This window comes from Hyperolius riggenbachi, chromosome 10 (genome assembly GCF_040937935.1).
Source record: "Hyperolius riggenbachi isolate aHypRig1 chromosome 10, aHypRig1.pri, whole genome shotgun sequence".
Taxonomy (NCBI): Eukaryota; Metazoa; Chordata; class Amphibia; order Anura; family Hyperoliidae; genus Hyperolius; species Hyperolius riggenbachi.
Window position 1 is genome coordinate 61,375,515 of NC_090655.1, and position 23,413 is coordinate 61,398,927.

A 23,413-nucleotide genomic window follows, 5' to 3' on the forward strand; every position below is an offset into this window, starting at 1 on the left:
ACTGGCTACCTATAGAATGGAGGGTCCTATTCAAGATCGGGCTACTGACATTTAAATTCCTGAATAATCTAGGCCCTGGATACATGAAAGATATGTTGCAGCTACGTAGCAATCCCCGCATTCTCAGATCAACAGGTTCTAATAATCTAATCATACCCAGAGTCCACTTGGAAACTTTTGGTCCCAGAGCCTTCTGTCATGCTGCCCCTACGTTTTGGAACTCCTTACCTCAACAGATCAGGACAGCTCCATCCCTGGATGTGTTTAAATTCAGACTGAAAACCCACCTGTTCAGTTTGGCATTAGCAGAAATATAACTTTTGTTGTGTGAATACTTCATCCTACTACCAATTACTGAATCTGAGAGAGCCTAAGCGCTTTGAGTCCTATGGGAGAAAAGCGCTATGGAAATGTTATTGCATTGTATTATTATTATAATTACACTAAACTTACGAGCTCTGCTAGATCTCAATCTGTCGGGACCGTTGGACAATTAAAAAAATTACATACAACTAAATTGTAGATTATAAGCTCACAAGGGCAGGGCTCTATCACCCTTTGTCACTTCTTTCACTGTAATTACCAATTCTGTGTGTTGTACCAATTCTGTATATTGGCGTATACCATTGCCTGTATTATTATGCGCCCGATGTTTGTTTCTTACGTTGTACAATGCCACGGGATATGTTGGCTTTATAAATCAATAATAATAATAGTAGTATTCAATTCAAAACCCAATTAAACAGCCCTGCATGGGACCTTCCTCTTTAGCTCACAAACAGAGGCACCAGGAGCACTAAGCTCTGCAGTGGATGCATGCTGGGGGTTGTAGTTCTCTAGCAGGCAGTGTGGGGTAGTATATCCCCATAGAACATTCCTCCTCTGCTTCCCCCACCCTCTTGAAGTGTGCATTTAGCAGAGTTCTAATTTAGAAACTTGACAGAAAAACCGCAGAGAAAAGAAAAAAAAAAGTGTTGACCCTGTGCCAGGGATCAGCACATGACTCCCAGCGCTGCAGATGGGGGAGGTCAAGAGAGGCTTTCTATCCACTGAGTACATTTCAGTTCTCACCCCAGAAGCTCTGCTCGGGATCAGCTTCATCCTCAAAGCCCACAGCACTTTCAGGCTCCCCAATTAAGTCACAAGGCTAGTTTAAAGCATACAGACAGGTTTCAAGGTATTATGCACCACCTGCTAAAGTTACATTTCCAATAGCTGCAGGAATAAATAATGGCCAAGTATTCATTTTTGCAGACCCCCTAAAATGCTGCCCATGTGGCCATTGTGCCAATTATGAAACTCCATTGCTTTGGCTCACTGGGAACGCCCCCAGCCCACCCCACCCTCTTCTCCAGGGGGGTATGTAGAGTAGAGCAAATGCACGGTGGCGTAGTGGTTAGTGATTTCGCATTGCAGCGCTGGGTCCCCGGTTCGAATTCCAGTCAGGGCACTATCTGCATGGAGTTTGTATGTTCTCCTATCTGCGTTTGTTTCCTCTGGGCACGCTGGTTTCCTCATACATCCCAAAAACATACAGATAAGTTAACTGGCTTCAGCCTATATTGGCCCTAGACTACAGTACATACACTACACGATACATACATAGACATTTGACTATGGTGGGGATTAGATTGTGAGCCCCTCTGATGGACAGTTAAGAGAAAAGACAATATACTTTGTACATCGCTGCAGAAGATGTCACTGCTATATAAATACTAAAGGATAATTAATACTATCAGAGTAAATTTAGAGATGGAGAAAAAAGTGAATTATAAGGGAGTGTACACACATACAATTTTGATTGGCCAATGACTAGCCAATATTACCACTTCCATGTGGTATGATCTGTTTATAGTAATCAAACTCTGTTAAGGTGGCCATACATCTACTGATTTTGTGCCCCGATCGACCATCCAATTTGATAATTTTTATTGAATCAGATTGTAACGCTTGTGGAATTCTCTCCGTGAGACACTGCGGAAATCCTCCACAAGCGTATAATTTGAGGGAACCCAGCAAAAGGTGCAATGCACCTGTAGAGGGAAATTCCTGACAGGTGGAGCTGTGGAGTGCAGAGGAACAGCTCCTCTGCCCTGCCACAGACGCCAGACAGGAATTGTACGAAGGGAAGAAACGCAGGGCAAGATAGCCCTGAAAGAGAGAGATCAAAGCGACAGAGGGTATGTGTGTCCACCAATCTAGTCGCCACCCTGCGACGATGAACACACAACCATGAAGATAAAGTGAGAAGGCAATCGCCAGAGATGGCGATTGCTAACAGCGACACAAGACCGAATAAGCACAGATGAGGAATGTATGTATGTCCACCAATCTAGCCGCCAACCTGCGACGGTGGACACACAACAGAAGAGACCAAGTGAGAACGCAATCGCAAGAGAAGCGATTGCGGAAGAGAATGAGCACAGGGACAGAATGTATGTATGTGCCCCAATCTAGTCGCCAACCCGCGACGGTGCACATACAACAGCAGATATGAAGTAAGAACGCAATCGCGAGAGAGGCGATTGCCAGAGGTGACACAAGGCTACAGCAAGGCAGAGCACGAGAGTAGCAAAGGCACAGCAAATCACACACTGAGAAAACAAGGAAAACAACAAACGCTAACTAAACGCGAACACCGCACTCATTCGCAACAGTGCACACGTTTATGCGCGGTCTCCGCGTGTTAAGCACAACAGAGACAAGCACGCCTAACTAACCACCGACAGACAAACATGAAACAGAGGACGCGAGCGTTTGCTTAACGGTTACCTCACCGAGCCTCCAGCAAGCGTTCGTAGCAGACAAGACAGATATACGAAAACAGAAAAAAGTGAGAGATACGATCCACTGCTCTTTCCACCAGAGCGAGTGCGATTCAAGTATAGAAACAGAGCAAGCTGGATCCACTGCTCTTTCCGCCAGAGCAAGTGCGATCCAAGTACAGCAAGAGAGATGGAGATCAGACGGATCCACAGCACTAGCGCAAGGCGAGTGCGATCCAGGAAAGACAGATCAGATGAGATAGCTGGTAGCAACCGCTGCTCCAGCTATACTCCAAGAACAAAGATCAGAACGACTTCCTGTCGACCACTGCTGGGACAGGACAATCGCAACAGACAAACAAAACAGATATGCAATCCTAACTGCACTAGGAAACCTGCCTAGTGCAGTCCCAGGAATTACTCTAAGCTAATCTTTAAACAATGAGCAAGGCTGACACTCCAGGAGTGTTTCACAGGACTAACCCTTATGACCAGCCCAGGTCTGTGATATCACATGGTATTTATAGAGCAAGCCTACAAAGGATGTGGCTAGGCAATCTGCATGACAAACGTATGCAAATTCCTCAGCAGCAAGCTGCAAAACTGATAAAAGGTCTCTCTTCCAGAGACCTGCAGAATGCAGACCTGAACAGTGGTCAAAAAGCTGCCTGCCTGCGCAGGCAGCCGAGCGGATCCTCACACAGATGAAAATTGGTGCTGCAGCACGTCTACCACATCAATGCTCTGATCGATTGTGGTGCAAAAGCATCAATCAGGCATGCTGTAAAATCTGATCTCGTGCTCGATCTAGTGTGCTGCAGTAACGATGTACCCAAGGGATCCCCGGCTGCTGTCCCCCCAAGTGCTAAATGCTCCTCCGTGCCCAGCACTGTAATCAATTCTCACCTGTCCTCTGACGCAACTCCCAGCCTCCTCCGCTATCACACCTCCCCCTCCGAGTCCGCTGCTACTGCCTGTATTACGTGGCACCAGGTGCATTTGTGACATCGCATGTGCGCCACGTGGTACAGGCACTCACAGTAATAGAGGAGGAGTCTGGGAATCACGCCTGAGGACAGATAAGCATTTATTTCTGAGCGCAGACACTAGTGACACATTTAAAGCAGAACTGAAATATGTAAAAATAAATAAATAAATAAAAAAAAAAAAAAAAGGATTTTCACTTACCTGTGGCTTCTGCTAGCCCCCTGCAGCTTCTCTGTCCTGCCCGTCTCTGAACGATTCTCCGGTCCCCCGCCGTGGCTCACTTTCAGTCTCTCCACCTTTAAAGTCCGGAGGATCATTCAGAGACGGTGCAGGACAGAGAAGCTGCAGGTGGCTGGCAGAAGCCCCAGGTAAGTGAAAATATATATATATTTTTTTATACATATTTCAGTTTTGCTTTATCACTTGGGAGCGGGTGGGGGCGCCAAGCCAATTCCTGCAGGAATCTATCTGAAATCAGTCCGTGGTGTATGGGCAGACAACAGATCTCTCTCTGAGTTGATCGTGATCCTATGCCCATACAATGCCTGATCACCTTTAGTCCTCATACTTCCTGGAGGTGGTAAAATTGGCCAGTCACTGGACAATCAAAATTGGATGTGTGTACACACCTTTAGTTGGGAGGGGGGCACAGAAGGGCCCTAAACGTTTCAGAGTGAAAACTCTTAACGTGTTTTATTTTTATTCAGAGGGCTATCATTTAAATAGTTTATCATTATTATTTATTTACATTCTGTATATATAAACCTGGAACTTGCAAATGGGATACAAGCAAGCCAAAAATGAAATTCTTTAATATTGCGTCTCACATATAATTATTGCAAATGTATGCTTGAATGTGGTGTCTGGATGATAAAGCACTGGCATTGGTATATTTTATTTACCAGTACTTAACATTGACTTTGTAACAGTTCTTTTGTGTCTGTTTTTTGCACTTGTTACCTTACCTCTTGGGTACCCCAACCGATTCCCTTCCGTTTCTCTGGACCTAACCCTGAGGGCCCTTTCACAATGGCGCAGTACAAATTGCTGCACTGCTACCGCAGCCCCAATGTATCCCTATGGGAAGTTCAAACTTCCCACCCACATTGTGGTAGGCCGCGCCCAAAGTGCCTAATCCAACACTAGCGCAGAGATACGTTACCGTGCGGGACCAGAAGTCATGTTATTCTATGGCGATGCAGGTTTTTTTTTTTAAATAGTTGACGTCACGGTGTGCATGCGTGGAAGCGTATTTTTACAATACACTTCCGCATACCGGAAGCAGGAAGTGACCTCAAACGCCCCTCACTTCCTACTTGGCTGGCCAGACAGGGAACACAGTGTACTAACGCAGTGTTCCCTGAAGGCCTGTTTTTGGCAATGCAGTGCTGCGCACTACACTACCGCCAGTTTGTAGTGTTAAATCGCCCTAACCAGCCCTTCCTAATACTTAATCCAATTTCCCTCCCAAAACGGTCCTTTCATATAACTAAGTGCCTACGATGGCCGAGAGCAGTGCACAATTTCATTGGCATAACATACACAGAGGAGTTTTCACTGCTATTATTCAGATCTTGTGATAGGATGTTATCAAACGCATCTCATCAAGTACAAATCCTCCCTATTTGAGTTCTTATTTAAAGTGGATCCGAGATAAACTTTTAGGCTGGTTTCACAGTGGGACGTTACAGGCGCATGTTAGAGCAGCCTGTAACGCACCCCACTGCACAGCAATGAAAAATCAATGGGCTGTTCACAGTGCCCACGTTGCGTTACTTAGTAACGCTGCGCCATAAGACAACGTACTGCATGCAGTACCTTATAAGCAGCAGAGCCGCGTTAGACTGCTTGCACATGCTCAGTAATGTTGGGGAGGAGCGGAGAGCGGCCAGGCACATGGCTAATTAATATTCACTGCACTCAGTGACGTGCAGTGTTTACTTCCTGGAGCGGCCGCTCTGTGCGGCGATTGGCCGGGCGGGACCACGTGATGCCGCATGCGTCCAAGAGTACGCATCACGGCATCACGGACGCCAGAGTGAGCTGCACAACGCGGCTCACTCTGACGTCCACATAAGAGAGCACCAGGCGTTGCGTTAGGGGCACGTTATGCGACCATAACGTCCCCTAAAACGCAACGTCCTACTGTGAAACCAGCCTTACTCATTGCATAGTTGTGTTCCTTTCATATACTGTAGTTTATAGGGCATTCCTCAAGCCAAATACTTTTTTTAAATACTTTAATTCCCTATAAACTAAACAAGCCTCGCCCCACAGTTCCACCAGTGCCTTGGCACTCTGAGAGCCATGTAGCAAGGACTTATGGGAGCTCAGTCTGGGCAGGAGGAGGAGGTGTTACTAGTCAGAGATTTCAGAGGCAGAGGGGAGGAGGAGAGGGGAGTGAAGTTTTCACAGGCTGAGGGCTGGAGATGCAGAGCAGCTTGCCTGTGTGTAATGATCACAAACAGAACATGGCTGCTGTCATTGTATCACAGGAAGAAATAATCCTATACTGTTGAGGCTATTTGCAGCTAGATTTGCTGTGCAAACTATCTAAACTTTAGATAAGATATACAGTATAGACAAGTTACTTGTTAAAGTTAGTTTTTCATCACTGATCCGCTTTAAGCCTGGGTAAAAAAAAATGTTCCTTCTCCCTCCCTCCTCATTCAGTAGGGGCTCCTGGCATCAGCAAGGTATGAGGTGCAACAAGCCACTTCTGAGATGGAGCTTCACACTGAGCCTCTGTTTTTGAATATTTGTCTTGGGTTTGGTGGTTGTTTCATCTTTCTACATGAAGCAGAAGTGGTGTGCTTGGTGTGGTTGGCCGTTACACACATGAAAGCTCGAGTCTGCTCCACCGTGTCAGGATTACTTCAGAACAACGTAGAAAGGAAGTCATCTATGATCCCACCGCTGCCACCACTTCCGCTGACTGAAACATCACTCGAGAACCTGCTGTGAGCACAGAAGAGGCCTTGTCTGTGCAATGAAAAATGTCCACTCAAAGGTGCAAAGAAAAAGGGCTTCATTTACTACATTGGTGGAACAGATTGGATGTTTTCTTCTAAACATAATGTTTTCATTACACGTTACAAAACAGTGACCAATGTGTCTCACATACCCAGCATTTCCTTTGTACAGAACCAATTATCAAGATCAAGGGTATGCAGGTCAGCTAGATAGCATAATAAAGTCCTGGCCAAAAGTTTTGAGACTGTCAAAAATATTAGTTTTCACAAAGTTTGCTGCTAAACTGCTTTTAGATCTTTGTTTCAGTTGTTTATGTGATGTACTGAAATATACGGTAATTATAAGCACTTCATACGTTTCAAAGGCCATGGACAATTACATGAAATTTATTCAAAGAGTCAGTATTTGCAGTGTTGGCCCTTCTTTTTCAGGACCTCTGCAATTCGACTGGGCATGCTCTCAATCAACTTCTGGGCCAAATCCTGACTGATAGCAACCCATTCTTTCATAATCACTTCTTTGAGTTTCTCAGAATCAGTTGGTTTTTGTTTGTCCACCCGCCTCTTGAGGAATGACCACAAGTTCTCAATGGGATTAAGATCTGGGGAGTTTCCAGGCCATGGACCCAAAATGTAAACGTTTTGGTCCCCAAGCCACTTGGTTATCATTTTTGCCTTATGACACGGTGCTCCATCATGCTGGAAAATGCATTGTTCTTCACCAAACTGTTGTTGAATTGTTTGAAGAAGTTGCTGTTGGAGGGTATTTTGGTACCATGCTTTATTCATGGCTGTGTTTTTTGACAAAATTGTGAGTGAGCCCACTCCCTTGGATGAGAAGCAACCCCACACATGAATGGTCTCAGGATGCTTTACTGTTGCCATGACACAGGACTGATGGTAGCGCTCACCTTTTCTTCTCCTGACAAACCTTTTTCCAGATGCCCCAAACAATCAGAAAGGGGCTTCATCGGAGAATAGGACTTTGCTCCAGTCCTCAGCAGTCCATTCACCATACTTTCTGCAGAAGATCAATCTGTTCCTGGTGGTTTTTTGCGAGAGAAGTGGCTTCTTTGCTGCCCTTCTTGACACCAGGCCATCTTCCGAAAGTCTTCGCCTCACTGTGCGTGCAGATGAACTCACACCAGCCTGCTGCCATCCTGAGTAACCTCTGCACTGGTTGCACTCCGATCCCGCAGCTGAATCCTCTTTAGGAGACGATCCTGGAGCTTGCTGGACTTTTTTGGACACCCTGAAACCTTCTTAACAAGAATTGAACCTCTTTCCTTGAAGTTCTTGATGATCCTATAAATTGTTGATTTAGGTGCAGTCTTAGTAGCCACAATATCCTTGCCTGTGAAGCCATTTTTATGCAACGCGATGATGGCTGCATGCATGTCTTTGCTGGTCACCATGGTTAACAATGGAAGATCAATGATTTCATGCATCACCCTCCTTTTAACATGTCAAGTCTGCCATTATAACCCAATCAGCCTGACATAATGATCTCCAGCCTTGTGCTCGTCAACATTCTCACCTGAGTTAACAAGACGATAACTGAAATGATCTCAGCAGGTCCTTTAATGACAGCAATGAAATGCAGTGGAAAGGTTTTTTTTGGGATTCAGCTAATTTTCATGGCAAAGAAGGACTATGCAATTCATCTGAACACTCTTCATAACATTCTGGAGTATATGCAGATTGCTATTATAAAAACTTAAGCACCAACTTTTCTCATTTCCAATATTTTTGACGGTCTCAAAACTTTTGGCCAGGACTGTAGTTAAAGGCTCATACACATGTGCAACTTCATGCACGACCAAACGCACAACATGTTCAGCTGCACGACTTGTTTACACGACAAGTACGTACACATGCACTGATCCACTAAACAACCAACTTATTTAAATACTGTGCGAGCACCAACATTTCCGCATTCAAAAACAACAAGTCATTCAAACGACTTGTACACACGTGGCCAAGCTTTACGATAGTTGGACAGGTTGATCCACCAGTTCGATCAGGCAGACTGTATGTTATCAGTTGGATGTGTTGTCGTTTTGCCAGTGTACACACACCCAACTATCATCCAACAAACCAAGTTTAGATGATAATGGGCCAGAATAGTTGCATGTGTGAACAATAAATATTATAGGTCTTGTCAATTATAGCGGAATATGGGAGCCATCTTGTCTCACCAGTGCAGTATTTCCGTACTTGACAGACTTTCATAAAAAACAAAAGGTTATAATAGAGAGAGGGTCCATCTTGTCTCCTAAGTCCATTTGTATGTGAAAACAATGTCATGGAAACTAGCAGCCATCTTGTCACACAAGATAAATTGGAAATCTGAATCAAGGAATTTGGCAGCCATCTTGTGTGACAACCCCATTGTACTTAATGCGCTACAGAACCGATTAACATGGAAGACAGCAGCCCCCCTTCTGTCATAAATCTGCCTCCCACTAGCTGTGAATATTAACAGCACATTACATTAAGAAGACATTCAGGCAAATAAATCAGCACTGACAATGAGCCCAACGTAAATCCTGTGACCCCTGACTGACAAATTCCTCAGCCTCCTACATTCCACTAGCCCAGCCTCCCTAATTCTCAGCTAGTCCCCTGGCAGCCCGGGGCCCATATCTTCCCTCTGCACATTCCCAGCGGTACCCGGAGATCCCTACAGGACCATTTATAGGAGCAATCATTTTCCCTATTCTTCATGTAATATACTCAGCCACAGTTTCATGATTCTCCTGAACAAAAACATTTTTGCAATTAAGCCTTTCAGAAATGAGGAGTGAAAAACAGTAAAAAGTATTTAAAAGAGGAAATGTACAAAAGGGAAAAAGAAATTGTAAAAAGGTTAAAAATGAAATAAGGGAAAGAATTAGGATTATCATTTGACAGTCACTCCGTGCATCAGATTGTGAAAATCAGTACATAAACATTGAAGTCTAAGGCCTCGTTCACATCAGGGCCGTTACTGTGCGCTTTTCACAGCTCATTGCCCTGTGCGTTCTGCAAGTCATTGATTTCCCCATGTACTTAAATGTGCCTGGTTCACATGTATGCGCTGCGCTGCGTTACAAAAACGTAGTGCTGCATGCATTTCTGTGCGTTGAGCTGTAAAGCGCAGATCAATGCAAGTGAATGGGTGCGCTATTTTAGCGCATAGAAGTGTATGTTTTTTACCCCTATTTGAGAAAAAAATACATTTACATATGAAAACAAAGCTTTATTGACAACTGCTACTGCAGCCAAACATGCTTAAAAAAGTGCACCGCACTAAAACACTAAAGCATGCACAAGCCCTTGTGTTTATTATCATGCGTTTTTACACGTTTTTAAACGCACCCAATGTGAACGAGGCCTAAAAGTGTCCATACACCAGGAGACAGATCTCGCTCAGAACGAAGAGAGATCTGTTGGCTGCCCATACACTGCAGGCCAAGTCTCGATAGTCTTAAACATGAAATCTAAATCTCTAGGAATCAATCTGGATAGTGTACTGGTTAAGGGCCCTGCCACAGGAAAACGGGTTCAAATCTCATCTCTTCCTGTTCAGTAAGTCAACACCTATTCAATGAGGAGACCTTGGGCAAGACTCCCTAACACTGCTACTGTCTATAGCGCGCACCCTAGCAACTGCAGCTCTTGCGCTTTGAGTCCTCCAGCGGAAAAGCGCAATATAAATGTTATTTGTCTCGCAATACCGCCTTCGCCGCCTGCCTGGCCGTTGGGCATATAACCTTCAAAACTGTTTATACACTTTCATTACAGAAAATGACACTTACCTGTTTTTTTCTAATTCATTGTGTGTTGACCTGAAAACAAAGAAAAATGATTTTAAAAACAAATAATGGCTATAAAAGAAGATAATAAAATAGCAATTATTTATTTGTATCAATGACAATGACACACAAAGAACAGTGATATATACAGTACATAAAAAAGACATTAGTATTAATAAAGAAACAGCAATATCAATAATTAAAGCAAAACTGAAGTGAAAATAAACTGTTTGAAATAAGCAATTGTATCTGTAGTCTTAAATAGGACTTTCCTAGAATCTCACAGTCTTATTTTGTGTTTAAAGGTTAAAACCTAGTTTTGACTGTCTTGGGTGCATAAAGGTAGATTTTTAACATTATCTAGTGTAAGTATGGCGGAATCAGGGCTTCAGCAAGAGATCTGGACTGCCAGATTAGCTCATCTGAGGCTGAGTCCATTGTTCTCCTCCTTGCTCCTCCCCACATGTCATCCATCCGCCCACCTCCACAGCAACAGGACACAGCACTAGTCTACAGGGCAAGCAACGTGCCTGTAAAGAACTTGACCCCAAACTGTGGCCCATTGGATCAAGTCCCGATCCCTGCATCCCACAGAAATTGTGCAGTAAACCTGAAACATTGCAGCAAAAAACTTTTACTTACTTGGGGCTTCCTCCAGCCCCCAGTAGTTGGTCTGGTCTCTCGAACTTTATCAGGTCTCCTCCGTTGCGCTGATGTGAAGCCCCTGATCCAGCTGAGTTGTGGGCCACTGCGCATGTGCGGTCAAGGATGCACTCCATGATCACGGCCATGGGAGTGTGAGGAAGTGTGATTGAGGGGTGCACATAGCTGGGCAACACATGAACATTGGCCAACAACTCATCTGAGTCACAGACTTTACAGGGCAGACATAAGCAGCACCAAGGGGACCAGGAGGATGGTGAGGGAGCAGATGGGGAAATAAGTCATTTGCTGCACTTTATCTTAAGTGCACTGAGGATTTACAAACCTATCTCTGGGTAGGAAATCATCCTGAAGCACAAGTGTTTAATTCAATTAAAATATATTTTTTTAGTTGGCAATTTTTTTTTGAGCTCTCCCTGGGTCACACTGAAAAACAGTGGGGGCTCTGTAGAGTAGGCAAACTAGTAATCATGGACTGGCATCATGCAGAATCTTCAGCTAGGGCTTTTATATTTTAAAGGACAACTGAAGTGAGAGTGATATGGAAGCTGCCATATTTTTTTTCCTTTTAAAGAGAACCCGAGGTGGATTTTATTATGTTAGTGGGGCACAGAGGCTGGTTGTGCACACTAACACCAGCCTCTGTTGCCCCATGGTGTGCCTCCAAGACCCCCCTGCGCGCCACTATACCCCCCGCAGTGCTGGCGACACGCAGTGTGTCGCCAGTACAATGTTTACCTCTGCGCTGTCAGTCAGCGCCGCTCCCCCGCCTCCTCCGTATCGGCGCTACCCGCCGTGTCCCTTCCCTCCGGCTGATTGGAGGGAAGTGACGCGGGCGGGTCTGTATGGTGTAAATCCAGCATAATGCCATGCATACATGGCTCGTTTTATGCGACGGATCGATGCCGGCGCATCCCCGCGGATCGATTACCGCTCGCCCCCGCTGGCGCTTCCTTATCAGCCGCTCGATTCCCTGCCATTGTCCGCCGGCGGGAACAGCGGCATGATCGGGCCAGCTGAATATTATCAGCTGGCCCGACCAGCTGGTCGATACACTGTACAGAAACGTACCGTGTATCCCCAGCATTAGATTTACCTGCCAGATAGATAATTTCCAACATGTTGGAAATTATCTATCTAACCATCTATCTGCCTAGCAATTAGGCATTGTTCTACTTGGCAGGAGATAACCAGAAGACAATGCACCAGAGATAATGACCAGTCTCTACAGAAAATAATCTAATTACAGTAAATCTAACAAAAAATCTAACAGAAAATTGTATGGTGTATTCCCAACATTAGCCATAGACACTGAACAAGCATGCAGCAGATCAGGTATTTCTGACATTATTGTAAGATCTGCCAAGATTAGCTGCATGCTTGTTTCTGGTGTGATTCAGACACTACTGCAGCCAAATAGATCAGGGCTGCCAGGCAACTGGTATTATTTAGAAGGAAATAAATATGGCAGCCTCATAAATAAATAAATTCTTCCAGTCTGCCCAAATTCCATCGGAGAATGTAGACAGGCCGTACATGAGATGCTTAATAATAAGGCAGAGAGAGTCTGAGAAGACAGCTCTGACATCAGTGCTGAGTGCGTTGCTGTGAGCAGACTGTGGGGTTTGTGCTGCAGATCGCTGTCCTCCTCCCTGTGAAGGGTTAAGTGTCCTCAGCCGGCACTGGGCACAGTGTGTGACTCAGGAGTTCTGGGCTAGTACAAAAAGTTCACTTGAGGTCACAGCTGAGTAGAAGAAAAGGCAAGAGAAATGGGAGGGAGGGGGAAATACATCTGTAGTAAGCAAATAAATATACTACAGGGTTTCTTTCCCAACAGAGGAAGGAGCAGTGGTGGCAAAATAAAGAGACAAAGGCTGATGAGCTGGGCTAAATTTACAGTAGTGTCTGGACAGCTTGTGTTGTTGTTGTGACCTCTTCTCTCCAATGTGTAAAGCTAGAAATAGACTGTCAGATGTGTGTGTGCCCCACCTACTGTAGGGAACAACTAATATAATTAAAAATTATACATTAGTTTGGAACTCTACCTTTATTAATGTATTATTAATTCTAAGTACAGTTTCCATATAGAGTTATACAGCACTGACACCTTCTGCAGCACTTTACAGTCATGTCAATGACTGTCCTCAGAGGACCTCACATTCTAATCCTACCATATTCGTAGTCTAATGTCCTACCATATTATTATTATTATTATGTGTTTATATAGCACTGACATCTTCTGCTGCGCTTTACAGAGTACATAGTCATGTCACTCCTCAGAGGAGCTCACAATCTAATCCCTACCATAGTCATAGTCTAATGTCCTACCATATTATTATGTATTTATATAGCACTGACATCTTCTGCAGCACTTTACAAAGTACATAGTCATGTCACTGACTTCCCTCAGAGGAGCTCACACAGGCCCGGGCCTAGACCATTTGCCGCCTGAGGCAAGCTTTAAAGAAATCGCCGCCGCCCCCCTGCTACGCCGCAAGAAGTGACGTCAGTGGAGCACACGCTGGAACGAGGAAGAGGTGAGTGATCCCCGCCCGTTGCCTCTTATAGCTGCAGCCAGCGACGTAACAAGCTGGAGGGGAGCGGGGGACCCAGGCGAGGGAGGGGGGGGGGTCCGACCCGCCTCCCCGCCGCTAGGCCCAATACCCCCTTCCTGCCCGCTATCCCCTCCAGCTCGGGCGGCCTTCCACACCCCTGGACGGGCGGGTGCCGCCCCCCCAGAAGTGCCGCCTGAGGCAAACGTTTCACCCCGCCTCATGGGCGGGCCGGCCCTGAGCTCACACCATAATCCACTAACTTTAGATAACTTTAATCGTACAGACATTAGACTGTTTTCAACCTAGGGGATCATTTGTGATCATTCCAGGTGACAACTGTCTAAAATCGCTGTGAAATGGAAGGGGGGGAGGGGGGAAAGTAGGCGGCAAACTGCTGTGGAAAAAACAATAGCAACTGGACAAGAGGAATCCAACTTGGTGGAGCATGGAAGAGGAGGCCTGGCCACGTGTCCAGTTTCTGTGCTCTGCCTTCCTGTTCTATTCATATATCTAACCTCATACACAAATACATTTTACTCTACCCTGTCTTTTTCCCCAACTCTGACTAATATCCTCCTCACTCATCAGCTCACCTCATTCGTACACAGCTGCAAGACTTCTCCTAGCAGCCCCCACTCTCTGGAATTCTCTTCCTCATCCTAGACATATTCTCCCACATAACAACTTTATTGGACCTTCACAAGCCAGCTCTTCATAACTGTCAGCTGATCTTTCTTTCTACTCTAACAATCTCTACCCAGCAGCTAACACCCTCCTACCCCTACTACAAGCATGTACTTATTGTACTGGTATTTGCCTACCCGTAAAATGATAAGTCTAAGGGCTAGTGCAAACCAAAAACCTCTAGCAGATCCGCAAAACGCGAGAGGTTTTTGAAGCAGGTTTTCAGAGTGATTTTAGGCATAAGAGAGATTTTCTAAACATGCCTAGCGTTTTTTGGAGCGTTTTTGTGTAGCAGATTTCGCATAATGTTACAGAAAAGCTGTTATTGAACAGCTTCTGTAACAAAAACGCCTGGAAAACTGCTCTGATCTAGCGTTTTTCAGAGCGGTTTTCCACTTTCCTATACTTTAACATTGAAGCAGAAACGCCTCAGAAATCTAAAAATTGCTGCAGCCCCCGAGTTTGCGTTTGTGGAAAAAACGAACCGCTCTGGTGTGCACCAGCCCATTGAAATACATTACCCAAGCAGTTTTCAAACAGCTAGCGTTTTTAATAACGCCCTAATAGGGCAGGATCCACTTCCACTCCTGGGTCACATGTATTTGATTGTATTGCCTCTACAATCTAAACTAAAACTCTTAAGGTGCCCATACACTAGAATAAATATGGGCAGATTCGACCAAGAGATAAATTTGCCTCTAATCGAATCTGCCTATACACTACAGGCCGATTCCCGCACGATTTCAGCATGAAATCATCCGGGAATCGGCTGAGCTGCCTCTCTCCGCCCTGCCGCTGCCCCCAAAATGTATAAATGTATGTAAATTATGTCGGGCATTTAAACATTACCTGTCTTGAAGCAGCTCATCGGGTCCATCCGTCCATCTCGCTGGGTAAGCCGCATACACGCTAGCTGCGCATAGCGTCTGACATCATCTGCTATGCGCCTTTGTGACGTCAGAGCACCGCCGGCATGTATGCGAAACCCGACGAAATCAACGGAAACCGCGTGGAGGCTGACACCGGACAGGTAATGTATAAATACACTACATACATTTATACATTGAGGCGGCAGCGGCGGGGATTTAGTCGTCTCGTCGCTCATTTACAATTCGTCCGCCGTACCGCTGCGCACTTGACCAACCAACCTCGGCCTGAAATTTTCCACCATGCACGATCGACGGTGCGGCCAATTTCTGTCCCGAAATTGGTCGCTTTGTCGTTCGGGCATGCACTTGGCAGCACCAATTTTCATCCAATTTGATTATAATAATTTGGATGGTCGATTGGTTGGTTGGACGCCTAGTGTATGGCCCTCTTTACTGCTCAGAGAACTAGGACAGTATTGCCTGCCATGTACTTGAAATTTTGATCATTGAATCGTTAAGCGTCTCTTCTCCGGATAGATGCCTCATGAGTTTGTGTGCTTGTGAAGTAATTAGAAACTGTTTCTCTCTGACAGATAATTCTTTCAGATGACAGGTTGAGATGACTGTGCACCGCAGGCTTACAGGAACCCTGAAGGGAACCAAAACTTTTCAACTTATTGCATTTTGAGACAAAGTACTTGGTTTAAAAGTTTTCCATCAGTTAACGAGACTCCGTAACAAAAATTGCATCCTGTTTTTTATCATCCTACAAGTTCCAAAAGCTATTCTAATGTGTTTTGGCTTACTGCAGCACTTTCTACTATCACAGTCTCTGTAATAAATCAATGTATCTTTCCCCTGTCAGACTTGTCGGCCTGTGTCTGGAAGGCTGCCAAGTTCTTCAGTGTTGTGATTCTGCTATGAACTCCCCCATCCAGGCCCCTCTATGCACACTGCCTGTGTATTATTTAGATTAGGGCAGCTTCTCTCTTCTCTCTTATCTTTTACAAGCTGGATAAATCGTCCTCTGAGCTGGCTGGGCTTTCATATACTGAGGAATTACAGACAAGGGCAAAGCTGTTTGCAGGAAGAAACGAGCAGCCTGAAACTTCAGTGCATGAGAGGTGCAGGGGGAAAGAAACACACAAATGATCTCTTGAGATTCAAAAGGAAGGGTGTATACAGCCTGCTTGTGTATGGATGTATTTTCTATGTGTGGACATACTGTACATCAACCTACTTCCTGTTTTGGTGGCCATTTTGTTTGTTTATAAACAAACTTTTTAAAACAGTTTTTAACCACTTTTAATGCGGCGAGGAGCGGCGAAATTGTGACAGAGGGGAATAGGAGATGTCCCCTAACGCACTGGTATGTTTACTTTTGTGCAATTTTAACAATACAGATTCTCTTTAAAGAGAACCCGAGGTGTGTTTAAAGAATGTTATCTGCATACAGAGGCTGGATCTGCCTATACAGCCCAGCCTCTGTTGCTATCCCAAACCCCACTAAGGTCCCCCTGCGCTCTGCAATCCCTCATAAATCACAGCCATGCTGTGAGGCTGTGTTTACATCTGTAGTGTCAGTCTCAGCTGCTCCCCCGCCTCCTGCATAGCTCCGGTCCCTGCCCCCGTCCCTTCCCTCCAATCAGCAGGGAGGGAAGGGATGCAGGCGGGGACTGGAGTTCTGCAGGAGGCGGGGAGAGCAGCAGACTGACACTATAGAGATAAACACAGCCAGCTCTGACAAGCTGGTTGTCAGCAGCCTGGCTGTGATTTATGGAGGGATTGCAGGGGGACCTTAGGGTGGTTTGGGATAGCAACAGAGGCTGGGCTGTATAGGCAGATCTGTTTGCAGATAATATTCGTCAAACCCACCTCGGGTTCTCTTTAAGGTTTGCTTTTCAAAGGAACCCGAGGTGTGAGATCTATGAAAGCTGCCATATTTATTTCCTTTTAAACACTACTGGTTGCCTGGCAGTGCTGCTGATCTTTCTGGTCAATGGGTTCTAAATCACACATCTGAAACCAGCATGCAGCTTATCTTGTCAGATTTGTCATAGACATCTGATCTGCATGCTTGTTCAGGGTATATAGCTTAAAGTATCTGAAGAGGATCAGGAGGACAGCCAGACAATGTGCATTATTTAAAAAAAAATAAACGTGTCAGCCTCCATATCCCTCTCACTTTAGGTTCCCTTTAAGAGCTAACGCAACAGAAAAAAAAGCAGTCAGTTGAGAGAGGAGTTGAGGAAAGACTAAAATCATGAGTTTGGCAACACCAATAAAGAACTTTAAATCTGTTCATTTTTTTATCTTACATATATATTTAATCTGCCTGATGTAGTGGGTGAAGGGAGCAGAGTTTTGAAATCTGGAAAACCCTATATGCACGCAGGGCAGTGGAGTCAGAGCAGTTTTTGGGTACCTGGAGTCTGAGTCGGTGGTTACATAAACTGAAGAGTCAGATGATTTTTGTATCCACTCCATAGCTCTGCAAGTGCTGTGGAGTTGGAGTCAGAGTCGGAGCAATTTTGGGTACCTGGAGTTGGAGTCGGAGGTTTCATACAGTGGGGAGTCGGAGTCGGATGATTTTTGTACCGACACCACAGGCCTGCATACACGTTTATGGATTGGGCTGTGGAATATATGCGGGCTTAAGGTGGCCACATACCATACAATTTTTAAAATATCTGTTCAATTTAAGAATTGCAATCAATTTTTCTGACTGATAGCAACATTTGTTGACCAATGTACCACACACATATATGTTGAATTTTTCCCCAATCATGATAAAAATGATTGGAAACTCTGAGAAAATTGCTAGGGTGTGTATATTAATAAGTTGACAATCTAACACACACCATACAATCTTTAGAAAAGTTGAAGAAAAATTTCCAGCATCCGGAGCGATTAAAAAAACAGGAAATTCGATCGGATTTTTCTAATGAAAAAAAAAAAGCTTTAGATTTTTTTGGGAGATCCGATCATATTTATCGAATTGCCGTAAAATTAGATCATTTTATTGTATCATGTATGTGGCCACCTTTAGAAATGAAGATAATATGACGCACTAGAACTGCAGTAAAAATTACCAATATTTTACAATTGAAATGACTACTGCCCAATAGTAGAATATTGGTAATTTTACTGATATTATACTAGCGGCTACCTCCGCACCTAAATGATTGCGGCCCCTTCTTAGATGTATGCCTAATATCAGCCTCACAGACCTCAGCAGCAGGCTGGAAGGAGGACTGCTGCAGCTTGCTAGGGAGACTTTATTTCGCATCTGGAATGAGTTTCCTGCAACTCCCAGAACCCCCTCTGTCACAAACAGGCGCAGCCATTCTCCAGGGCTGCCTCTTAACCCTTTATAAGATTTCCCACTTTGGATCTCTGAAGAACTGCAGGACAGGATAAAATTTCAGTTATGTAACTTCTTTTCCAACATCTATATCCTTTTGCTTATGTTCAACTTTAAAGTTTATTGTTGATATTTATTTATACAGCACTAATATCCTCTGTGGCACTTCATAATCCTGTTGTACTAATTGTACCTCAGAGGAGCTCACAACCCAATCTCTACCATACTCACAATCTCATACCTCCCAACTTTTTGACATGAGAAAGAGGGGCACTTAAGCCACGCCCCTGCCACACCCCTAATAATACCCCTGTCACAACCCTAGTCACGCATACCATAAAGATTTTATGAGAAAAATATGTTGTTTTATCACTAAAACCACACTGGTCCATTCTATACTGGTTCATTTTCCTTCATATTAACATTACTAATATATCAATTTAAAGGATGGGAATAAAGTTTAGAGTCAAACACAATTTTAGTAGAGAAATATATATATTTACATAGAAGGAGGGACAAATGAGGAGGAAAGAGGGACAGATGGACAGGGCTCCCAAAGAGGGACTGTCCCTCTGAAAGAGGGACAGTTGGAAGCTATGCAATCTAAAGGTAGCAACACACACACGCACGCACGCACGCACACACACACACACACACACACGTCTGATTTTGGGAGTGGCTAATTTTTCTGATCAATATTTGTGAAAGAGGAAGTGTGTAGAATAGCTTGCCATTTTCTTGATTTGTGGATATATATCCAAAATGATATGCATCAATTTTCAAACCATTCAATTTTTTATAGGGTCTTAATTCTTTCACTTTGCCTATTTGGATTCTTAAAGGACCACTATCGCGAAGATACCAGCCAGCCTCCCTACTCACTTGCACACTATTTTGTCAGTTAGACGTTGCAACTGCTGTTCAGGAAATGCTGTTGAAAACAAAGAAAACCCTGAGAATCCCTCATGAGGAGATGGACTGGCCCAAAACCTGTCGGTTCTGTCAGATTTTAACTGCCTATTTTTTTGCGATACTGGTCCTTTAATATTTATTCGTTACACACAAAACTACCCCCCCCCCCCCCTCCCCCCAAAATTAAAAAAACTTAAATATTGATTCAAAGAGACTGAATCCTCTTGCGACAAAATGAATGGAGCTCATAAAAATTCATTATAGTAACTGGAGAGCGGGATTCTGGGAAATTCCCCACCCTTCACTCCTACACACTTACTGACTGGACAACAATTTCATTCAGTCTTAAAGCGGTATCGTCACCATAAAAATCTAATTTCAACAGCAACTGGTCTGAGTGTATTAAGTGATAAAGATGCTAAGCCTGCATTCAAAACTTTTTCTGCTGTTATGGATTTGGAGTTATCACATACTTAAGGAACACTGGCCCTTTAGTAGTCCTGCCAAAGAATTGCATGCAGGGGGTTCTTTTTATCTATAATCTATTCCTCCTCTTCCCTTTATTTCCCTGCCAGCTTCTTATCTGAAACCTAATCCCCTACTCACTTGTGTTTACAAGCAAGGCTGAGGTGACTCAGTGATTGGAGGAGACAAGAAAAAAAGTAAAGGGCAGAAATGACATCATGAGTTAGCCTTAACTGTGGGCAAAAGACATGGCCCCCACCAGGAACAGAATTCTCGTAGTTTACTATATAACATTCACTGAAATCAAAACGTGGACAGTATAATACATGTGTTATGTAAGTAGATCAAGTATTTATCTACTTATATATGTGTTTTTTTCCCTGGCATAGTATGGCTGATCCTACTGCTTTAAAACACTGAAATGTACCCTAAAGAGCAAAAACCTCCATGAAAGTCAGATTGCTTCCTAGATTTGGCAACCTATCTAGCTAGCAATTCTGGCAAAGATCTTTCAGATGATGATCTGTTGTCTAAAATAAACCTTTACATTTTAACTGAAGTCACTAAAAGTGGGATACTGTAAAAAACAACAACAACAAAAAATCCCAAAAACTGCTGTACACAAGTCCAGTATTATGGTCTCTGCCTCTTACTACTCCTTCCATAGTTTCAGAAGATCGACCCTCTAGTTAAACCTTTTCCTAATTCTGCTGTGAAGAGGATTGAGTTTGGGATTTGGGAACACTCGCCCAGTTGGACTGACACAGAAGCTGGGTGATGGAATTGACATACCAAGTAAGAGAAAGCAGTGGAACACTAGTAGAGAGGAGAGATTTTCAGTGTCTCCCTGTGTGCTAGTACAAAAAGACAACTTGCATAGCAATGACTCCAGACTTGTAGAGGAGAGAAAGAACACACAGGGACACCAGGAGCCCAATCTCTTGTAATATAGTAAGGACTTAAAGTGACCGAGAGACGAGCTGTTTAAACATTTTTTACTTAGCCCAGGCTTCCTCCAGGCCCATAAGCACTGATGCATCCCTCGCCGTCCTCCAGCAGTCCTCACACTATCCTCCATTCAGCCGCAATCAACCCCCGATACTCGGCTCAGTCTGACTGAGCGATGTCAGCCGGGAAGGTCCGCTCATGCGCAGAAGGCTCACGCTGACGTCACTGAGCCGAATACCAGAGAAGATTGCAGCTTAACGGAGGCACTCAGGACGGCAAGGGATGCAACTGTGCTTATAGGGCTGGAGGAAGCGCCGGGTAAGTAAAAAAAAAATGTTTAAACAGCTTGTTTTTGGTACACTTTAAGGTATAGGTATAAACAGTAGCTAGGTACACACCATACAATTTTCTGTTAGATTTTCAGTTAGATTTACCTGCCCGATAGATTTTTTTTTTCAACATGTTAGAAAAAAAAATCTATCTGGCAGGTAAATCTAACAGATAATTGTATTGCGTGGCATTAATTCATCAAAGGCTGCTAGGTACACACCTTACAATTTTGTGTTAGATTTACCTGTCAACATTTTGTAAAAAAAAATCTATCTGGCAGGTAAATTGTATGGTGTGTACCTCACAAAGGTGGGTTGCAGAGGATGCAACCACTCGTGAGGGCATATGGGGGAAGTACCACCCCCACTCGGCCTTGTTGATGAGACATGGTGGTCGCTGCTCCATAAAAAAAAAAAAATGGTGATTCTCATTTCAAGTGAGATTGTGAAGTCAATAGCCCACAGCACCAGAAAGGCCCCTTTCACACTAGCACTGAAAACCAGCAAAGAGATAAAAACAGGGAACACCAAGATCCCCAATAGTGTAATTCGTACTGGACAAGGTGGCAATAAGTTTGTATTGCTAGATACTCACAAGTCAGGGTCACCAGCAGGCAACCACTGTAAAGGCAGGTGGGGAGATTGTCCTGACCCCACTCAGGATTAAGAAGTCGATCTCTGTAGATGAGAAAAAAGGGTAGCAACCCTCCACCCAGGGTGGACTCAAAGTTGTATACAATGAACAGAGGTGCCAAAAGAATAAGAATAGATTAAATGAGCTTAAAAACCAACTTAAATGGCAAAATTGAAGGAGGAAGTGGTGGTCTTACCTCCCTCAAGCAGACACGACAACGACTGCGGTTCAGACAGTCAAACACATTTATTAGGAACTCCAAAAATAAATGCAACGCGTTTCGCAGGTTCAACCCCGCTTCATCAGGTAATATAGGGAGGCGTATCAAACAATCTGCACAGGGATTCAAGTTAAGCGCCTCTGCAACCAGCATTGCTTTACCTTTAATGCAAATTGCCGCAAGTGCAATGAAAGTCAATTGAGCCTTGCATAGTTAATGCGGTTTAATATGATGTGCCTGAAGCATCTGATCTGACAAAGTTTGCAGCGCGTTACCGCATGATCTGTGTTCACCGCACAGACTAATCACCAATACAAGTCACTGGGCAACACAGAAAGTGTAAACAACACAGTGCGCTGCGCATGCACAGACTGACGGGAATCCCAGTGACCTACTTCCTGCCCAGCAGAGGGTATGTCACTAGCCAGGGGCGGGCCTATGCATATGACCCTGTCGGCGCACAGTGGCCCTCATACGAGCGCGGGTTACTGCGGTGTGGCAGGAGCACAGCACTTATCGCCAGTATTTTATGTTTAACTACTCGCCAACCGCTCCACGCCGATTGGCGTGAACGCGGTGGCAGCCCCAGGACCACTCCAAGCCGATTGGCATGATTGGCGTTTAATAGAGCTAGCAGGAGATTGCATGCGCCGATGCGCGCGCATCTCCTCTTGGAAGGCGGAGTGGAGCTCCGCCTTCAGCCACTCGGAGACTGTTAGATGGTGAAACCACCGTCTAAAGTCAATACATCGCTGCGATCTAAGGCAGGGCTGTACTGGGGACAGTCTTTGGGGACAGCCGTGTGACAAGTCCTCAAGTGGTTAATAAAGTTATTTGATATTGATTCTGCAAATATGCTCTGACTTTGTTCAGGGTGGCAGATGTGAAAATTATCTTGGACACGGTCCATACGTTTTGAGAGGGAGTTTGGCCGGTTTATTTTTAGCCTGGCCCTGGGTTCAGCGATTAAGCCGGGAATTTTCTGAAGTCCTTATCCTGGGTTGCCTCAGCAGCAATTGTTCAACATCACTTGCTGGGCAGCTGCTCTTGCTATGGACACATGTGGGGTCGTGTGTCGGTGGTTAGGCTCACAAACGCATGCTGTGAGTTTAGCCCTCCACAGATGGAGATGTAGACCCTTTTTAAAGCCTCAAAATACTGTAAAAGCGGACTTGAACTCAGAACTTCCACTCAGCTCTTAAAAAGATAAGCAACAGCATAATAACCTTTAAAGAAAAAGCATTTCTTT

General features: G+C 44.5%; 1 protein-coding gene across 2 annotated transcripts in view; it reads right to left on the reverse strand.

Annotated features, from left to right (window-relative positions):
* The window catches only part of MXI1 (MAX interactor 1, dimerization protein), a 62,696-nt gene that overhangs the window by 11,338 nt on the left and 27,945 nt on the right, over positions 1-23,413 (reverse strand). For both annotated transcript variants that reach the window (XM_068257996.1, XM_068257997.1), the window contains exon 3: positions 10,525-10,554. In XM_068257996.1, the coding sequence (XP_068114097.1) occupies positions 10,525-10,554 (30 nt within the window). The remainder of the gene's footprint in view (positions 1-10,524; positions 10,555-23,413) is intronic.